Genomic DNA, 16,902 nt, shown 5'->3' with positions numbered 1-16,902 from the left:
GCCGCGGCTCTGCTGGCAGTTTAGTTCCGCGAAGTGACCCGGGGACGCATGACGCTGGTCCGAGAAGGAGATTCAGCGAATAACGGGGCTGGATCTTGTATTGGAATTATCTCATCAGGGTATCTCGGCCGGACAGCACACTCTCGGGATGACCCGGCTGATCCCCGCCGAGAGCTAGAAGCGCGCTTGAGACGGATTTGGTCACGTGATATTCACATGGCGGCAAGCAAAGTGCTTGTGCTTCGAGACGCGGTTCTCGAAGAAGTGAAAGGTCTTCTACATGGCAGCTGCGCCTTGGAACATGGCTCGCCGAGCTGCCATACGGCAATCGCGTCACAGCTTTCTTGGCATACTTTCACCTCAAATATCATCTATGCGTACTATGGCAAGCGCTAGGCCGAATATGACGGTGGAACAAGTGAATGAGGCTTTGTCTCTCTTAAGGTCTCAGCCTAACCATTACGTGGTGGCGTCCATTTCAGGCCGCACATTCGTGTTAAGTAATTCCGATCTGATCACGCTTCCGCGTATTCGTGATGTCAAGTTGGGCGATGTACTAGAACTTGATTTGGTGCACGAAGTGGGAAGTCGCGACTACACATTACGTGCTCAAGATCCGGCGCATGGTGCAAGAAACCCCGAGGGCGGTCGATTCCCGCTGGCACTTGTACGGAACAATGAGCAAAATACGCACAGCGTGCGCGTGGCGACCGAGAACCTGTACAAGATGGCAGACCCTGCATCTATTGTGCCTTTCTCCCAGTCTTGGGCCGCCAAGCTGATTCCATCGGGTCTCGCACATGTAGGCGCAGCACTTTCCCGCGACATTGTTCGGGTGCAATGCGTCGTTGTCGAACATACCAAGGGTCCCATGGAACGCATTGAAAAGTTTAAGCGCCGCAAAGGTTATGACAAGGTGATCACGCACAAGCAGCCGTATACCCGCGTCCGTGTCGATAGTATCACGCTAGGGACGCCTCAATAGGCATGTCTATAGAATGCATTTTATGCTAACAGACCCCCCATACCGCCGGCATATGCCATGGGGCGAATGTCAGGATGCGGCTGAGCCTCAAACATGGTCCATGACAGTGTGCCCTGGTCATCAATGTGACCAAAGGCGCCCAAGTTACCTGTCGAATCACAGTAATTGGGCGCAGAGAACACGGTACAGCACATGCCATCATGCTCCTCTGCATAACCACGTTGACGTACTTCGTGACTGCGCAGCACAGCGGTGATGCCATTCAGTTCACACCATGCACGTGTAATGTCAGGACCAAAGCTAAAACCAACACCACGCTTACTAGGTCCACGGCCAGAGGCAGCCTGTGGATCACTCCACAGCAGCTCCATCATCAGACCTTCTTGGCCAGGTTGTTTCTTGGAGAATCGATCAATGGCGCGGATGTCGTCCAAAGTAACATGGTCGTCGCTAAACAAGCCACCATGTACCACGAAATAGCGTTTAAAGCCAGTATCTTTGCAGACGACAGGGTCCTTCTGGGCTTGACTCTTGCTGGCATTTTCTGGCAGCTTGTCCGCTGGGAGCGGGGGACGAGACACATTCACAAGAGTGGCAAGCGGAATTGCAACAAACGTCTGTGTGAACAGCTTAAAAGTCATGTCGCCACCAAACTTGGCTTTGCACTCGCCCTCAAAGCCATAAACCTTGTTCATATCGCTTGTTTCGTGGTTCCCGCGGTTCACAAGGGTTGTGGCTGGGTATAACCATTTAAATGCAAAAATAGTCAGAGCGATTTCGACGGACCAGGAACCGCGATCGACAAAGTCGCCGTTGAACAACAATGCATGGTTCTTAGAAGGACGACCTGTCAGGCTTAAAAGATGCACAAAGTCGTAGAACTGGCCATGTGTATCGCCCACGACCTCGATAGTCGTGCCTTCAGGCACAGTATATTCCACTAGCGACGCCTCTTTCTCAAAGGCACGGAGCGCACCCAGGATAATGGCCCAAGCAATGCCATTAGGCAGTTGCTTTCCCTCCTTGAAATGCTGAATCATTTGGTCAATAAATGCGTCGTCAATTTGGCCGAGGTAGGGCTTGTTGTCCACGGGCGCTGAGATGGGTTGGTTAGATGCATGCGTTGGGAGCCGTGGACCCTTGTAGTCCGATGGTATCTGTGCGCCTCCCATATTCTGTTCAAGGAACTCTTCGATGGTCTGGTGGGGTGCTGGACCTTCTTCTACACGAATCGCTTTCTCGAATTCCAGTCTTCGAACGAGCTTGGAGGTTGCATCCAGTTGCATTTTGACTTGGGCATTGCGTGGATCAAGTTTGACGACCATTTTCAGGTCTGGAAGTGCAGCCTTGGGATCCAGGATGGCCAAGTGTGCGCAGGCGCGACGGTAGTAGGCCTTGGCAAACGTGGCATCCAATTCAATGGCCTTGGTTGCATCGGCAATCGCCAAGCCATATTGCTCGAGCTTGAGCTCACAAATGGCTCGGTTGCTGTAAATAGCCACGATATTGGGGTTGAGCGAGAGAGCATCCGTGTATAGGGCCTTGGCCTGGGTATAATCACCCTTCAAAAAGCGCTCATTGCCTGCGGCTTTGATCTCTTCTACCTTTTTCGTAAGTTCATCTGGAGACATCGACGCAGCCACGTCAGAAAGTGCGGATGTCACAGACGACATATCTGTCGATGAAGCTGGAATTGAAGAGGTCGACGGGGCTGTCGACGTGCCGGACGACATGCAAAGTCTAGTCGGCTGGAAAAAGAAGACTGGAGGTCGGTCGTGAAATGGCCACGTGCATGTTGGTTACGTAGTCCTGATTCTTACATGCAGTCTATGTATATGTACGTATCACTGGTTCATACCGCAAATAGACAAGCTCCGCATCTCTTGGAGAACGCCTTCGACTTGTGCATCAAGCTGTCCTTCAGCGTACTCGGTGCGCACGGCCTCGGGGAAGTAGCGCTGGACACCGCCAAGTTGCTCGTACCCATCCTGAGCGAACTTGAGCTGCACACGCACCATCATCTCCAATGAGGGATCAAGATACGGGATTCGCATATCGACGAGTTGGGGTAGTTCGGTCATGAGTTGTTCATTGATAGCGTCAAACACTAGTTTGGCTTCGTTGTGTTCGCTCTCCATGCGCGGCAATTTGGATGCATCGTCTGAGGGACGATCCGACTGCTTTTTATATCGTGATCGTGTGGCGTCATAGTCAAGTAGCTTGCGACTCCGCTTGTCAATCAGCTTGTTAATTTCCGGGAAGTAGCTGCAGAGCTTGCCGATAGGGTCTAGCACGGTCGCACGGTAGGGGGCATCGAGATCTCGGGCGGTTTTTGCATCGAGATCCTCCAAGGCGCGCTTATACATGCTGGCAATCATAGCTGTCTCACTTTCTTCATGGTAAAATCCTTCCACCGTATCACCGATACGTGCTTCGGAAGCCGACATGAGTCGGATGGCGTCGAGATAATCTCGTGAGGACTTGAGCAAGGCCGAAGCATGCCTCTCAAATTCCCGGTACTTGTGCTCCTCTTCCTTGAAACGCGAGTCATCAGAGCGCTCTAGCTGACCAGTTTTCTGCATGAGCTGGGTTCCAGCCCGATTGATCGATTTTTTCAGTCCTCCCCAAGACATGGCGACGACAGTACCGAGAACGAGAACGCCAACTAAGTATCAGGGGTCGCCCTGGTAGTCCGTGCTTGAATAGACCCTTATGTCATCAATCCTAGTTACGCCCTCCACCGACACCTGCCACAGCCCTCGGTAGTGGGACGCTCGCTACGATGCAGCGATTGTTTGGCTTCTCGCAATCCAAACCGAAACCAGATCTGCAGCAAGCCATTTCATCTACGGATGCACGCGCAGAAGCGACGCAAAGAAAGATAAGCCGTCTAGATGCTGAATTGGGACGTTATCGCGACCAGATGAAGAAGATGCGTGATGGTCCGGGAAAGTCGGCTGTGCAACAACGAGCCATCCGTGTTCTTCGTCAGAAACGCATGTATGAAGCACAAATGGAGCAGTTAATTCAGCAAAGCTTTAATATGGAACAGAGTATAATGGCAACGGACAATCTGCGGAATACCATGGCTACCGTCGATGCCATGCAGCAGGCCAACAAAGACCTTAAACGAACCTATAAGAATGTGAGCGTCGACAGAATCGAACGTATCCAGGACGAGATGGAAGATCTTTTAGAGCAATCTGGAGCACTTCAAGAGACGCTTTCGCGCAGCTACGCCATGCCAGAGGACATTGATGAAGAAGAGCTCGAGGCCGAACTCGAGGCGCTCGAAGAAGAGCCCCTAGAGCAAGAAAGTGATATGCCTTCCTATCTACAGCATGCAACAGGCGCTTTTCCAGCGCAGCCCGACTCCGTGGATGAATTGCCGGCAGAATCGGAACCTGTGCCGAGCGAGATGCGAGCGGCCTAGGCATCTTCAAATGGCGGCAAGCCCCATTCTTCCGGACGAAATTCTAGCAGTGAGCCAATTTGTTGGTGTGCGCCCACGGGTGGCCCCTGGTCTGTTACTGCGCGGAGCTGAAAGTTAGAGATACCCTTACTTACATTGGCATCTGGCACCCATACGACTGTACCGTAAGCACACGAACACGTACCTTTCATACCAGCCGCTAGTCCCGCTTGGACGCCAGGCACGGCGTCCTCGAAGACAAGCACATCGCCTTCGTGGCCGGCGAGCCGATCGTCGAACTCAGCCCCTGGGTTGCGTATGCCCTCCAAAAAGGCACGCCCCTCATCTGTGTTGTGGATGCCAAGGCCGTGCTTCGCCGCGATGAGGAAAATATCTGGAGTGGGTTTTCCGCGGCCCACAATGTCATCGTCCCCACAAATAACGCGATCGCCGAAGACGTCGAAAATGCGTGGATTAGCTCTAGCTTTGACTTGGTCTTGGTGGCGCGTGAGTAGCATGGTACGTACAGTTGATTCTGCGACTACCTGTCGCAACCTAGGCGTGAGTGATAGTTACGTACACAGATCGGAATTTGGTGTTGGGCAAGGTGCTGCACAAGGCGCTCGGCGCCGGGCATGGGTGGAACACGCTCGAACGCTGGGAGTAAGAGAGCGTTGCGCTTCTGCAGAAAATCATCCAACGTGAATGGGCATTCGTGACTGAACCCGCGTTCGACATCTTGAGGATGGTCGGGATTTGGCGGCCACAGACTCGAAAGGAGTACCACTGACATGAGCACCGCGCAACGTACGTGTCGCATCCCGTTCGGGCTTGCCCATCAGCCGAGCCTTGATGTCCCAGGTCTGTTCCTTGCCATAGGGCTTCAACAGTTCATTCACGACGTCCGTGTAGATGCGCTCGCTATCGATCAGCAAGCCATCCATATCAAACAAGACGGCACGAACCATGTTGGTGGGGAAATGTCACACTTAGTCATCGGGGGACCAGGTCCATTTATGGCCCACTCGTTACCTACACTACATAGAGTCAGCATCTTGAAACACATCACTGTCGTTAGAAGGACGCCTACTAGAGAGGCCGCCCCGGTTGTCATAGATGACGTTATCGTCTCGATGGTCACCTTGAGAGGCGGCCACGCCTGCAAGGTACGAAAGAATACGCCGGTTGCGCGATTCTTCTGTCGATGGCTCGGCCCGCGAGATCGACTTGTGCCGCGGCTCAGGGCCTTGGCTTGGTAACGTGCGAGTCGTCTTGGGCATGGACGGGGCCATGGCCTCGTCCAGTGCGTACATCGCCGGACCATCTGAGATGGACGACGACTTGTCCTCGTCTTCTTTTGGTGTCAGTTCTTGGTCCAGCATCGTCAGTGGCGCTTTTGAGCCTGCTCTGTGTGCCGTGTAAGGCGCTGTCTTTCTCTTTTCGCGGCTGACAAACTCGGGGACATTGTACTCGTCTGGTTGGAACGAGCCGGACCTCGACCATGTATGAGACTCGAAAACGAGCGGCTTCTCTGACCGACGCTCGCGCTTGGGTTTGCGAGTAGAACGGCACTTTTCGTGCCCATCTAGCTTGCGAGTGATAGGCTCTGTGGCGACCTGCGACACAGGTGTGTTTTCAAGGGTATACGGCTGTTCATAGGCGTAGACAGCATAGGGCACCGAGTCATTCTGAGTCAGGGCGGACGTGTCGGCGTACAATGTGCCTGCAGGGTCCTTGACATCCCCCACGGACACATCACTGTCATGCATGGCACTGAGTTCGCCAGGTATGGGAGAGGAGTCATAGGCGTGGTGGGGCGAGTGGAAGGAGACCGCCGAATGCTCAGCTGTCGAGTGTGAAGGCTTCATGGGGGGCTCGGAGCGGTTAGCCTCGCGTCTCGCCCAGCACTTTCGATGCCAGAAGAGGCCAGCTCCGAGTATCGCCAGTGCCGCTAGGACTGGAAGCACAATCGACGCGGCAAGCTCGCCACCAGAAAGACCACTGGAATGGTGGATGTAGTCCGTCACCTGTGCATTGCTCCACGACGGCGATGTGTCTAGGTTGGACGGGGTCTCGGAACTGTTCGCACTGAGTATCCACGTAGCACCGAGAGGGTAGCTGGTTTCCCATGGCTGGAAGCCATTCGGCACATACTGTAGGTTCACATGCAGATCTTGCTGCTTGTCCCACCATTTCGAGTCGAGTTGCACAGTCTTGGCACCGTCCCTGGCGTTCAGACCAAGCCAGGCATGAATAGGAAGGACCGAGTCGCCCTTTTGGGAATATAGATACACATCGAACTTGTTTGAATGCATGCAGTCAGGCTTCCACTTGAGGGCAAGATGGGAGCCGCTCACCTTTTGGTTGCGAACCGGCGACGCATACATGTCTGCTGAACGACACGACGGCGCATCTCGCCGTACGCGTCTGTTCATCCCCAGCTCGTGCGCGGCGCGGTCGTTCTTGTTCCTGGCTGGTGCGGACGTTGGCGCTCGCCTTGGGCTTTTTGCTGGGCGCCCCAAAAGGGCCCAGCCCCCTGGACGGCACGTATGCATGCACTTTCACGCGCCGCGCTGTCCCACGCGCATCGCAGGGCAGGTATGTACGTGATGTGCTCGTGGCGCCTGCATCTCGGCCGAGTACGTATAGGCGGGGTCTGGGATCCAGCGTGGGGTGACGCCGGCGCTCGGCCAACCAAAATTTCCATCGGACGCTCAGACCTTGGCTGCCCTCGTTCCCCATGGCTTCGGATCTGCGCACGGCTCTGACGAACATCCTGCTGGATCCGAGCAACCAGCCGATCCTTTCTATCATCAAGGGCGCTCGTAATGGTCTAGTGTATGGTGCCAAGATACGCTTTCCACATGCACTTGTCATGGTGTCACTGTTCGGAGCAGGGACGACGCGCCAGAGATGGAAGAAAATCGTCACAGCCACGCGACAGCACGCCACGAGATTGGCTCTCTATGTAACGATATACAAAAGTGTGCTTCTCGTCTTGCGGGATCTGTTCCGCAACGGGAAGCAAGCATCCATTGATCCATTTGTGGCGGGCATGCTCAGTGGCTGGTATATGTTTGGTGAACGCACGCCAGTCAACGAGCAGATTGTTCTCTATTGCGTGTCACGATGCCTCGCCGCACTTTTACCACGTGAGCGTGTGCCCAAAAACTATCCGCCGAACAAGGTTCTGCCTATTGATAATACCGCACACCAGATTTTCGCTGCAGTGACGTGGGGTTCGGTCATGTGGCTGTTTGTGAACGAGCGGCGCCGCCTGAACGGTGGATTGGTGAATAGCATGGACTGTACGTATGCGCTGCGCACTCACCACAGACCTGTATGTTTTGTCCGACAAGTGGGACAGCTTCCGAAACTTTTTATGGCACAATGTATAATGACATATGATGAGGCCATGGTAGGTCGCCAGTACATTCATTTTTTCTTGACTACAAAATGTTGGGTACATAAGATTATCCATGCTTCTTGTTTAGTTGGCCGTGACGCTAGCAAAGTAGGGATGGTGCAGTGCGCGCTTCGCGCTTATCCGGGCCGCAGGATCGTAAATGAGCATGAGGCCTAGAAGATCAATACCTGCATCATTGAGCGAAGGAACGGCTTGCTTGAGTGGTACGCCACTCCATTGAGGGAACGTAGTCTTGTAGTCAGGAAGCGACTGAACGCCTGGCCAGGTGTCGTCGTTCGGTGTGCCGAGAATACGGAAGATACGGAAGATTTCATCAATCTCTGAGTCACCAGGGAAGAGCGGTGTCCGCATGGCCATCTCAGCGAAAATACAGCCGACCGACCACATGTCGATGGCCGTGTTGTAATGGCGAGAGCCAAGCAGCACTTCAGGTGCGCGATACCATAGCGTAACAACTTCATGTGTGTATGTTCGCAGAGGGATACCAAAGGCACGCGCTAGACCAAAGTCTGCGAGCTTCAGGTTGCCTTCCTTGTCGATGAGGAGGTTTTGTGGCTTGAGATCTCTGTGCAGTATACGGTGTGCATGACAGAAGTAAATACCGCGAACAAGCTGGTACGTGAACTTCATAACGATATCTGGTCCCAGACCCTCAGGTTGGCTCGCCACATTGTCCATGTATTTTTTCAAGTCGAGGTCTAGGAACTCAAAGACCAAGTACAAGCGCGACTCTTGGTGTATAATTTCGTATAGACGCACGATATTCTCGTCGCGCAGCTCCTTCAATAAACTGATCTCACGAATAGCAGTCGATGGCACGCCTTCGTCTTCTGCCTCGAGTCGAATCTTTTTCAGTGCCACGATGCGGCCATTCGCGCCTGGCGTCATATCTCGGGCTTTATACACTACACCATAGGTGCCTACACTGTCAGTGTGTGACGAATGACATACCCTCGCCAACCTTCTCGATTTTTTGGTAGTTTTCCATCGTGCCCCGATGTGCCTGCCACTCGTATCGAGCGCCGTCGTGCCACAAACACAAGAGGCCGTGGAACGCGCGCGTGGCTCGTGTGTTGGTTGGCAAAAGCCTGTGCCCGGCACGTGAATGCGTATTTCCCTGATGAGGAAGTATGCTGAGCCTCCGCGGGCATGTGGATCCATGCGTGTGGTCGTCGACTTGTTTTTCTCCGCCGCATCATGTTTTCGACGTGGGCCGCGCCAGGCACGTCACGGCAGACCGTGGGTGCTGTGCCTTCGACACCGAATCCGAATGCCCCCAGTCTCAATGCATCAGGTGGCGCCGGATCTTGGATGCAGACCCAGGCATCGCCAGGTCCATCTGCATCGACGTTGGGCACGCCCGGCGCAGCAGGCCAGCAGCCAGGCTCTCTCTTCTCTACCCCACAGCACACCTCGCCGCAGGCGTTCCCAGGATTCATGCCTGCACATCCACCGACGCAGTCGCCCTTTGCGACTCAGCTAGCGCCCACGGCATCGCCTGCAGGCGCCCAGCCTTGGACCGCAGCACAGGCGTCGCCGATGAGCCAGGCACCGGTGGCTTATCTGCCAGGGTACCTCAGCAAGATCCGTGGAGGCGATCGGAGCTCGGCTAGTACGAATCGTTCGGCAGAGGCAGCCGTGTCGCCCATCGTCAAACCCGAAGCCGATACATCGTCCATCTTGCTTCCCAAAGAGCACACGGCTGCGTCCACTATTGCGCCTGCATCGCCGCCAAACGGCTTCCACTCCTCATTTTTTGCTCGCAGCAGTATGGATGGCGGTGAGCCGACGCGTTCGCCGCCCCCTGCGGGCAGTGGTGTGCGTGAAGGCAGTATCTTTGGCTACAGTAGTCTTCGTGGCTCTCGGCCGCCGCCTGTCCAGGATGAGGCGGATCGGTCCGCATCTCGTGCACCGACATCTCCGCCTTTGCCTGCATCTCTTACCAACAGCGCTTTTCCACAGGTGGGTGCGGACGTGATGGACGATGACGACGATGCACCGCCGCAACAAGCTCTACAAGATATGCCACCGTCGCACTTGAGGGCCTTTGATACATCGACGGCATCCATGGCAGCCGTGCCGGAAAAGACACGCGTGGGCGCACCGACGTCACAGGGAGCCCCCGTGGCACAGCGATCTGTGCTGGTGTATGGCTTTCCGCCCCTTATGCGCTCAGTGGTGGTAGAGCAACTGGCGGCTTTGGGCGAAGTAGAAACAGTGGATGATGTGACCACTGTGCATGCGCAAGACAAGACACTCCGTCTCGTGTATCGTGAGCCTGTGCAAGCCCTGCAGGCGGTGCTGCAGAATGGCAAGTCCTTGGCAGGCACGTGCATGATTGGTGTGCGGTGGGAAAATGATGCCATGCATCAGCAGAGCTTGATTCGTGGTTTAGATGCACCACTTCTCGGAGCGAGCTCCATGGATACCAAAGCGGCGGCAGCGGCAGTGCCCTCGACGCCTGTGACCAAGGCTCATCCGCCCAGCACACCGGCCTTTGGACGGCCCATACAGAAGATCGACACGCCAGGCTCGGTATTGGCGCAGCCGGCCAAAGATACCTCAAAAAAGTCTACGTTCGAGTCTCTCATGAACATGCGTGCCTCTATCTTTGGCACGGCACCCCAGCCGAAGGATGCGATATTGGACGTAAATGCCAAGCCAACGAGTGTGTGGGGCTATGTAGCGGAGAGTCTATTTGGATGGTAGAAGAAAATTCGGCCTTTTCTTTTCATCTCCTCCACATTCGACGAAGAGCCTGGGAAGATCGCTTAGGCGCCAAACTGCTGTGAGCCAACCTGATACGTACGCCGTACAGCGTGCGGCCCTGGCGCTTGAGAGCATAAATCACATCGAGTGACGTGACAGTCTTGCGCTTGGCGTGCTCCGTATACGTGACCGAGTCGCGAATCACGCTCTCGAGAAAGAGTTTGAGCACGCCACGAGTCTCGTCGTAGATTAGACCCGAAATACGCTTGACACCACCACGACGTGCAAGACGACGGATCGCCGGCTTGGTGATACCCTGGATGTTGTCGCGCAAAATCTTGCGATGGCGTTTAGCACCGCCCTTTCCAAGACCTTTGCCGCCCTGCCACGTAAGTCGTTGTTCACCATACTTTGCCACCTGCAAGTGTCAATGCATCTGTACGTACGTCCGCTCATAATGGTCGTTGCGAGTGTGGCGTCAGTGAGTGTATGAGGGACGTGATGGTACCACTCTCCACACACGTGACATGCACGGGCGGCAGCAGTGGAGTCTCGCTCGATAGGCGCACCCTGCCATGTCGTCTCGCATTTGGTCGCACATTGCCTCTGCCATGAGTCAGCGCCCCATCGTCCTCTGTGGCCCATCCGGCGTCGGGAAAAGCACACTCATCAAGAGACTATTCGAAGAGTTTCCCTCGTCATTTGGATTCAGTGTGAGCCACACCACCCGCAACATACGTCCGGGCGAGGTGGATGGCCAATCCTACCACTTTGTTACGCGAGACGAATTCGAGCAGCGCGTGCGAAACGGCGAGTTCCTCGAGCATGCTGTCTTCGGAGGGAATATGTATGGCACGACAGCGCAGGCTGTGCGTGATGTGCACGAGAAGGGCGCGGGACGTCGAGCGATCCTTGACATCGATGCGCAGGGTGTGCGCCTCATTAAGCAGAACCATCCTGACCTCAATCCGATCTATGTGTTCATCTCGCCGCCCACTTTTGGCACGTTGAAGGAACGCCTCGAGGGTCGTGCGACTGACTCGAAAGACGCGATCGAGCGCCGCCTCAACATGGCTCTCGACGAGCTCGCCTATGCCCGGCAGCCCCACTCGTTTGATTGCATCATTGTGAATCAGGATCTAGCAAAAGCCTACGAAAAGCTCCGAGCCGTGATTCAGGGCGAAGTGTCTGTTCCTTCAGACAGCGTCCCGCCCGAAGATGAGGCAGAGCGTCTCCGCCGTAGTTCCTAGGCACCAATTTGGACGGAAGCAGCGACTTGGTCGCTCTTGTCGCAGCGCGCCTCGACAGATACCTGGCCACCACTCTGCACGATCATCTGCACGGTGATCGACTGGCACGTCGCTGCGTGCGGCACGACGAGCTCAGCCAGAGGCGAGTTGTCTGGCTGGATGTAGGCACTGCGCACCTCCTCGGGCTCCTGCGGCTCGTCCTCTTCGTCCTCCTCGTCGAGCGGCTCTGGGTCCACCTTGTCCACGCGCACACTGGGTGTGCCCTCTGCGAGGCGGATCAGCGTGGCGTTCGAGTTGGGCGACACAGGGAAGCGCATGATACGACGCGCCGGCAGCGGCGTATGAGCATGAACCAGCGGCACGAACAGCTTGCCATCCACCACCTGCTTGGCCACACGCTCTTCGGCAGGCGCGTCTAGCACCACACCGATCGGTCGCGTAGTGGCTGGTACCGTTACGGCGGCGCTGCGCTCGGCATGCTTGTTGGAGAGCGACGTGACAAACTTGAGCTCGTCGCTATCCTTGGGCAACAGCACCAACGACTGGGCGTATACGGCACAGCCGCGAGCAATCACCTGGTCTGAGTCGATCGAGTACGTGATGTGTGTGTTGCTGTCTTCAGGGAACAGGAACGACAGTTGCTCGGCAAGACCAGCGAGACGCGAGGCGCCACCGGCGAGGATGACTTCATCGACATGGCATGTGTCGAGCTTAGAAGACTCGATGGCCTTCTTCACGTCGTCCACAGCCGTCTGGTAGATGCTGGACGCCAGCAGGTTGAGGCGCATGCGGTTGATGCTTCCACTAAAGTCGACGCCCTCGGCGAGACTCTCGACACTGCACTGGGCCGAGTTGCTCGCGCTGAGAGAGCGCTTCGTCAGCTCGGACTCGTTCCGCAGCTTGGCCCATGCACGAGCGTCTTGGTCGCCGATGGAGACCTTGGTCTTTTTGGTAAACTCTTTCGCAAAGTGCTGTACGAGCACATCGTCGATGGCACGACCACCCACCGTCTTGTCGTGCACGTAAGCGAGCTTGGAGAAGAGGCCGGCGCGCGCTGCATACACCGTCACGTCCAGCGACGTACCACCAAAGTCCACCACGACGACGTTGCGGTCCAGGATCTTTTCAGGGGCATATGGGAGGCCCTCATCGCCATCGGGGTGCGATGGAAGCTCACCCGTCGGCTTGGGCATCGTGAGGCCGTATGCAGTCAGCGCGGCAGCAGGCGCAGCCACCAGCTCGAGCAAGTGCAGACCGGCCTCCTTGGCGGCAGCAGCAATGGCCTCATTCTGGGCGTCCGAGTACCACATAGGCACGCTGAGCACGGCACCCACGATAGGCACACCTGACATAAAGTCCTTTGCAGCGTTGTAGAGCACACCAATGAAGCGCACCAGCACATCGAAGGCCGAGAGCACGGTCTTGGTGCCGTTCACCTCAACTTCGAACGAGGGCACGCCGTTGATGTTCAGCACCTGTGCTGATTTGCGGACCTTTTCCTCCTCCTTCAGGTCATCGTAGCTGCGACCAACGAGGTTGACAAAGTTATCAATCACATTGGGTGCGTTGCGGATGAGCTGCGGCGTGGCTTCGTTACCATGATACACCTGATCGCCATTGAAGGCAATGCGCGTCGCAATCTGACGCTCACCGCTCTCATTCGCAATCACATCGGCACGGCCGTGTTGGTTGATACACGCAAGACTGCCGTATGTATTACCCAAGTTGATACCGATCACAGCGCCCTGTTCCTCGGTCATGATGGTCGTCCACCTTCCATCGCGATGCTGGGCCGGCACGAAAAAAAGACTCGGCCACGTGTAGTGCCACGTGCCCGTTCCACCTATGTCCACTACGTTTCATACTCGGTGCGCCGGCGCACGGCTCGAGGGTCGGGGAACTCAGGGGGCTCTTTGCGCTTGCGTTCTTCGCCCGCGTCGTCCAAATCCGTATAGTCCGTGCGCGAGCGGCCTGGTGCATACATCGCATCCGCTAGCTTCTCCGTTTGCCGACGCACGTAGCGGTCCCAAGCAGCCCGTGCCGTCGTGGTCGTTTCGTCATCGCCTGCACGCTCCAGCGCCATGTATTCCGGCAGCATGCGAATGCGAGGCAGTACTTCTTCGAAAGAGGCATGGATATCCAACGGAGGCTCCACGTGCCTGAAGGCGTACCGCAAGTCGTCCGCGTAGTGCCGAAGTCGGCGTTCGGTGCGGCGTCGCATGTCACGCGTGTCGCGTTCCGACTGGTACACGCACTCGTCGAATAGGGCACGGAGGGTGTGCTCGGGCAGAGCCCGAATCATGTCACTCTCCTGGACTGTTTCTTTCCATGCGTCCCAATCCGCGGCTTCTCGGGCCAGCGTTTGGTGCTCCCGCATCGATGTCTGCACTGAGCGCATGTATCCGGCAAATTCGCGTTCCAGCGCATCAAGCGCATCGTAAAAGAGGTCCTGGGCACTGGATCCTGATGAGATGCGCGTCATATTCAACAGCCGCTCGTCTTCGCGAATCATGGGGAAAAAAGACGCCCACGTCGACCGAGCATGCAGAGTGCCCTCTTTGATTCGTTCCTCGAGCAGGGAGCGGAAAGCATCACGGGCCTTGCGGTCCTGCCTCGAATGCCCATGACCTTGCTGCTGTTCGCGCTCATCAGCTTCTACGCGTGCCATGTGGTCTTCAAAGACGCGTAGTTGCTCCGTCAGTGGCATGTCAGCCACAGGAACCTGGGGCTGAACGTCTTTCCAACGCGTGGTGGGGCGTATCTCGATCTTTTGAAGCAGCGCAAGAAACTGGGCGCGCCTCTGCTCGCCCCGCGCCTTTTGCCGTGCCGCTTCTTTTTCGCGAAAGTCTTGTCGGATGGCCTCAAAGATGGACACGGCCTGCTCTTCGTCTTCGAGTTCGGACCACAGAGGATGCGTTCCGAGTTTCTTTTTAAAGGTAGCGTAGCTGGCGTATGGCTTCAGATCCGGTACAGCACGCAGCATTTTGGGGCGCAGTTCCGCGCTTTTTTGTTCGCGACGCGCAGCTTGTTGTGCTTTTAGTTCGTCCACATACCTGTGAAATACGGCTTTCCTCTCGGCCAGGGTCCGAAGTGCTTTGTACAAGGGTTCCGTGATAATCTCACGAAGCGTCTGCTCCCACGTGGACGATGCATTCACGTTTTTACGCTGCAAGAGCGATTGGAAAGCGGCCTCAGCCTCTTCCTGCGTCGCGTACACAGGCGTAGCATGGCGTGTCACAGAGGATGTCTGCTGACGCAGTGCTGCGGTACCCACGGCTTCATGCGTGGGCGTAGCTCCCCTCGGTGGCGTGGCCGGACTCAGTGCCGGCGACATGCTCTTGGACGGGCGCGCCGCCGTCGCAGGCGCTGGCTCGTCAGGTATCGTATCCAGAAAAGCCTGCAGATCAGCGGGTATCTTCCATGTCGACTCCTTCGTCTCTTTGTTGACATAGTAACTGCGATCTCCAGACTTGTATTCACGCCACGGCGTCGTGTCCATCGCGCGTTCTCGCGCACTCTTTAGCTCGTTAGGCTTATCCCACACACTTTTTCGTTCACCTGGATGGTACCAGTACACCCGACCCTGTGCATTTTTGTATTCCACCTGGTGTGAGCTCGCAGCACGTACCCATGCACTCACGGTGCCATCCCCCTGCCCTTTGGCGACCATGGCCAGGGTGGAGCGCTGCTTCCTCCCGCCTCCTCCTTTCGTGCACATCACGTGCCAGGGGCGCCGCCCTCCGCCTTGTTTTTCCTCCACGATCGAACGAGACGACATGGATCGCATGGCGCCGCGCGATGGTGGCGGCGACGAAGATGCGTCGTGGTATGCGCGACGACGCTATCAGACGGACATGGACTATGGCGAGCGTCGGTGGCGCGGACGTGGGCCTCGCGGTGGTGGTGGTGGCAGCCGCCGTAGTGTCGTGCGTACGAGTCCGCCACCACCCGGCACGATGCGGTTAAGTGCGCGACCTATACCCCACTCCAACTGGGATGTACGTGCTCCTGGCTTTGAGGACGTCGACGCACTCTCCGCCAAGGCTACGGGTCTTTTTGGTGCGCCTGTCAATTCTGGCTCGGCAGGTATGATGATGTATGGCATCCGTGGCGCGATGCCCGGTACGATCCCGCCCGGTGCGATGGCGGAGCTGGAAGCGACGATTTCCGCTGCCGCCTTCAATGCGTCTATGTACCTTGCGTCGCGCCGTTTGCACGTTTCGCCCATCGCGCCCGGCTGGTCGCCCACAGAGTTGTGCACGTACATCAACGCCAAAATGAACGAGCGTCTGCTGTGCTCGAGCGGCAGCTTTGAGCCATGCTACACGGTCGACATGCACGACGATTTTGCTTTTCTAGAGTTTCGGAATCCTGATGAGGCCACCAATGCCCTCCTACTGGATGGCGTATCGTTCTTGGGCCATCGTCTGCACATTCAGCGCCCGAAAGACTATGTCGGACAGGACGCCGTCCCGGCCCCCGGCATGATCGAGACGAGTGTGCCGGATGGCCCGAACAAGCTCTATATCGGCAGTGTGCCGGTCTTTTTGAACGAGGGCCAGGTCCTAGAGCTGCTCAAGGCGTTCGGAGAGGTCAAGCACTTTGACCTGATCCGTGATCCTGACACCCAACGATCACGTGGCATGGCCTTTTGTGAGTTTCATGAGGATGCTGTGACGGACCTGGCGTGCGAAGGACTTGATGGCCTTGAAGTCGGCGAGCAGCGCCTCATTGTGCGCCGCGTCCATGCGCCTGCGAATGAGCCGATGCAGGAGCAAGAGACATCTGATACGCCGACGCGCGCCATGCTGATGCTCAACATGGTAACGACGGAGGAGCTGCTGGACGATGCCGAGTACCAAGACATTATGGAGGACGTGCGAAGCGAGTGTGAGCGGCACGGCACTGTGACGAGTGTGTATATCCCGCGGCCTGATGGCACGGATGCTGAGCCCCAAGGTGTAGGCCGTGTCTATGTGCAATTTGAGCACACGCCACAGTGTGAGGCGGCGCTGCGTGCGATTGCTGGGCGCCAGTTTGATGGGCGCACGGTGATCTGTGCCTACGTGCGTGACGAGGCGTGGCCCCGCGCGGCTGCCTGACGTCCATAGAATCCAAC

The 16,902-nt window shown here is 56.5% G+C and overlaps 13 protein-coding genes across 13 annotated transcripts; 6 read left to right on the top strand and 7 right to left on the bottom strand.

The window, feature by feature from the left end:
* Positions 1-280: 280 nt before the first annotated feature.
* MRET_3458 (ribosomal prokaryotic L21 protein) lies at positions 281-985 on the top strand (the record flags this gene model as incomplete). Its single annotated transcript, XM_027630085.1, has 1 exon — positions 281-985. One exon carries the CDS (start codon positions 281-283, stop codon positions 983-985), a length of 705 nt encoding a protein of 234 aa, XP_027485938.1.
* A 20-nt stretch (positions 986-1,005) lies between these two features.
* On the bottom strand, positions 1,006-2,718 carry MRET_3457 (serine/threonine-protein phosphatase 5; the record flags this gene model as incomplete). The annotated part of the gene is made up of 1 exon (XM_027630084.1): positions 1,006-2,718. One exon carries the CDS (start codon positions 2,716-2,718, stop codon positions 1,006-1,008), a length of 1,713 nt encoding a protein of 570 aa, XP_027485822.1.
* Positions 2,719-2,829: 111 nt separating this feature from the next.
* Positions 2,830-3,618, bottom strand: MRET_3456 (bridging integrator 3; the record flags this gene model as incomplete). The annotated part of the gene is made up of 1 exon (XM_027630083.1): positions 2,830-3,618. The coding sequence occupies one exon, from the start codon at positions 3,616-3,618 to the stop codon at positions 2,830-2,832; it is 789 nt and encodes a 262-aa protein (XP_027485823.1).
* A 149-nt stretch (positions 3,619-3,767) lies between these two features.
* MRET_3455 (charged multivesicular body protein 5) lies at positions 3,768-4,418 on the top strand (the record flags this gene model as incomplete). The annotated part of the gene is made up of 1 exon (XM_027630082.1): positions 3,768-4,418. One exon carries the CDS (start codon positions 3,768-3,770, stop codon positions 4,416-4,418), a length of 651 nt encoding a protein of 216 aa, XP_027486030.1.
* Positions 4,415-5,365, bottom strand: MRET_3454 (pseudouridine 5'-phosphatase; the record flags this gene model as incomplete). The annotated part of the gene is made up of 6 exons (XM_027630081.1): positions 4,415-4,525; positions 4,553-4,575; positions 4,603-4,893; positions 4,925-4,952; positions 4,978-5,183; positions 5,209-5,365. 6 exons carry the CDS (start codon positions 5,363-5,365, stop codon positions 4,415-4,417), a joined length of 816 nt encoding a protein of 271 aa, XP_027485824.1.
* A 69-nt stretch (positions 5,366-5,434) lies between these two features.
* On the bottom strand, positions 5,435-6,832 carry MRET_3453 (uncharacterized protein; the record flags this gene model as incomplete). Its single annotated transcript, XM_027630080.1, has 1 exon — positions 5,435-6,832. The coding sequence occupies one exon, from the start codon at positions 6,830-6,832 to the stop codon at positions 5,435-5,437; it is 1,398 nt and encodes a 465-aa protein (XP_027486031.1).
* A 305-nt stretch (positions 6,833-7,137) lies between these two features.
* On the top strand, positions 7,138-7,795 carry MRET_3452 (peroxisomal membrane protein 4; the record flags this gene model as incomplete). Its single annotated transcript, XM_027630079.1, has 2 exons — positions 7,138-7,705; positions 7,734-7,795. 2 exons carry the CDS (start codon positions 7,138-7,140, stop codon positions 7,793-7,795), a joined length of 630 nt encoding a protein of 209 aa, XP_027486032.1.
* Positions 7,796-7,887: 92 nt separating this feature from the next.
* MRET_3451 (cyclin-dependent kinase) lies at positions 7,888-8,812 on the bottom strand (the record flags this gene model as incomplete). Its single annotated transcript, XM_027630078.1, has 2 exons — positions 7,888-8,744; positions 8,776-8,812. The coding sequence occupies 2 exons, from the start codon at positions 8,810-8,812 to the stop codon at positions 7,888-7,890; spliced, it is 894 nt and encodes a 297-aa protein (XP_027486033.1).
* A 209-nt stretch (positions 8,813-9,021) lies between these two features.
* Positions 9,022-10,533, top strand: MRET_3450 (uncharacterized protein; the record flags this gene model as incomplete). The annotated part of the gene is made up of 1 exon (XM_027630077.1): positions 9,022-10,533. The coding sequence occupies one exon, from the start codon at positions 9,022-9,024 to the stop codon at positions 10,531-10,533; it is 1,512 nt and encodes a 503-aa protein (XP_027486034.1).
* A 575-nt stretch (positions 10,534-11,108) lies between these two features.
* Positions 11,109-11,783, top strand: MRET_3449 (guanylate kinase; the record flags this gene model as incomplete). Its single annotated transcript, XM_027630076.1, has 1 exon — positions 11,109-11,783. The coding sequence occupies one exon, from the start codon at positions 11,109-11,111 to the stop codon at positions 11,781-11,783; it is 675 nt and encodes a 224-aa protein (XP_027486063.1).
* Positions 11,780-13,543, bottom strand: MRET_3448 (heat shock protein; the record flags this gene model as incomplete). Its single annotated transcript, XM_027630075.1, has 1 exon — positions 11,780-13,543. One exon carries the CDS (start codon positions 13,541-13,543, stop codon positions 11,780-11,782), a length of 1,764 nt encoding a protein of 587 aa, XP_027486062.1.
* Positions 13,544-13,635: 92 nt separating this feature from the next.
* MRET_3447 (pre-mRNA-processing factor 40) lies at positions 13,636-15,453 on the bottom strand (the record flags this gene model as incomplete). Its single annotated transcript, XM_027630074.1, has 2 exons — positions 13,636-15,387; positions 15,412-15,453. The coding sequence occupies 2 exons, from the start codon at positions 15,451-15,453 to the stop codon at positions 13,636-13,638; spliced, it is 1,794 nt and encodes a 597-aa protein (XP_027486069.1).
* A 106-nt stretch (positions 15,454-15,559) lies between these two features.
* Positions 15,560-16,885, top strand: MRET_3446 (splicing factor U2AF 65 kDa subunit; the record flags this gene model as incomplete). Its single annotated transcript, XM_027630073.1, has 1 exon — positions 15,560-16,885. The coding sequence occupies one exon, from the start codon at positions 15,560-15,562 to the stop codon at positions 16,883-16,885; it is 1,326 nt and encodes a 441-aa protein (XP_027486068.1).
* Between the last annotated feature and the right edge of the window lie 17 nt (positions 16,886-16,902).

The sequence above is a fragment of the Malassezia restricta genome, chromosome VI, assembly GCF_003290485.1.
Source record: "Malassezia restricta chromosome VI, complete sequence".
NCBI classification, from domain to species: domain Eukaryota; kingdom Fungi; phylum Basidiomycota; class Malasseziomycetes; order Malasseziales; family Malasseziaceae; genus Malassezia; species Malassezia restricta.
This window is presented reverse-complemented; position numbering and strand designations above follow the sequence as displayed.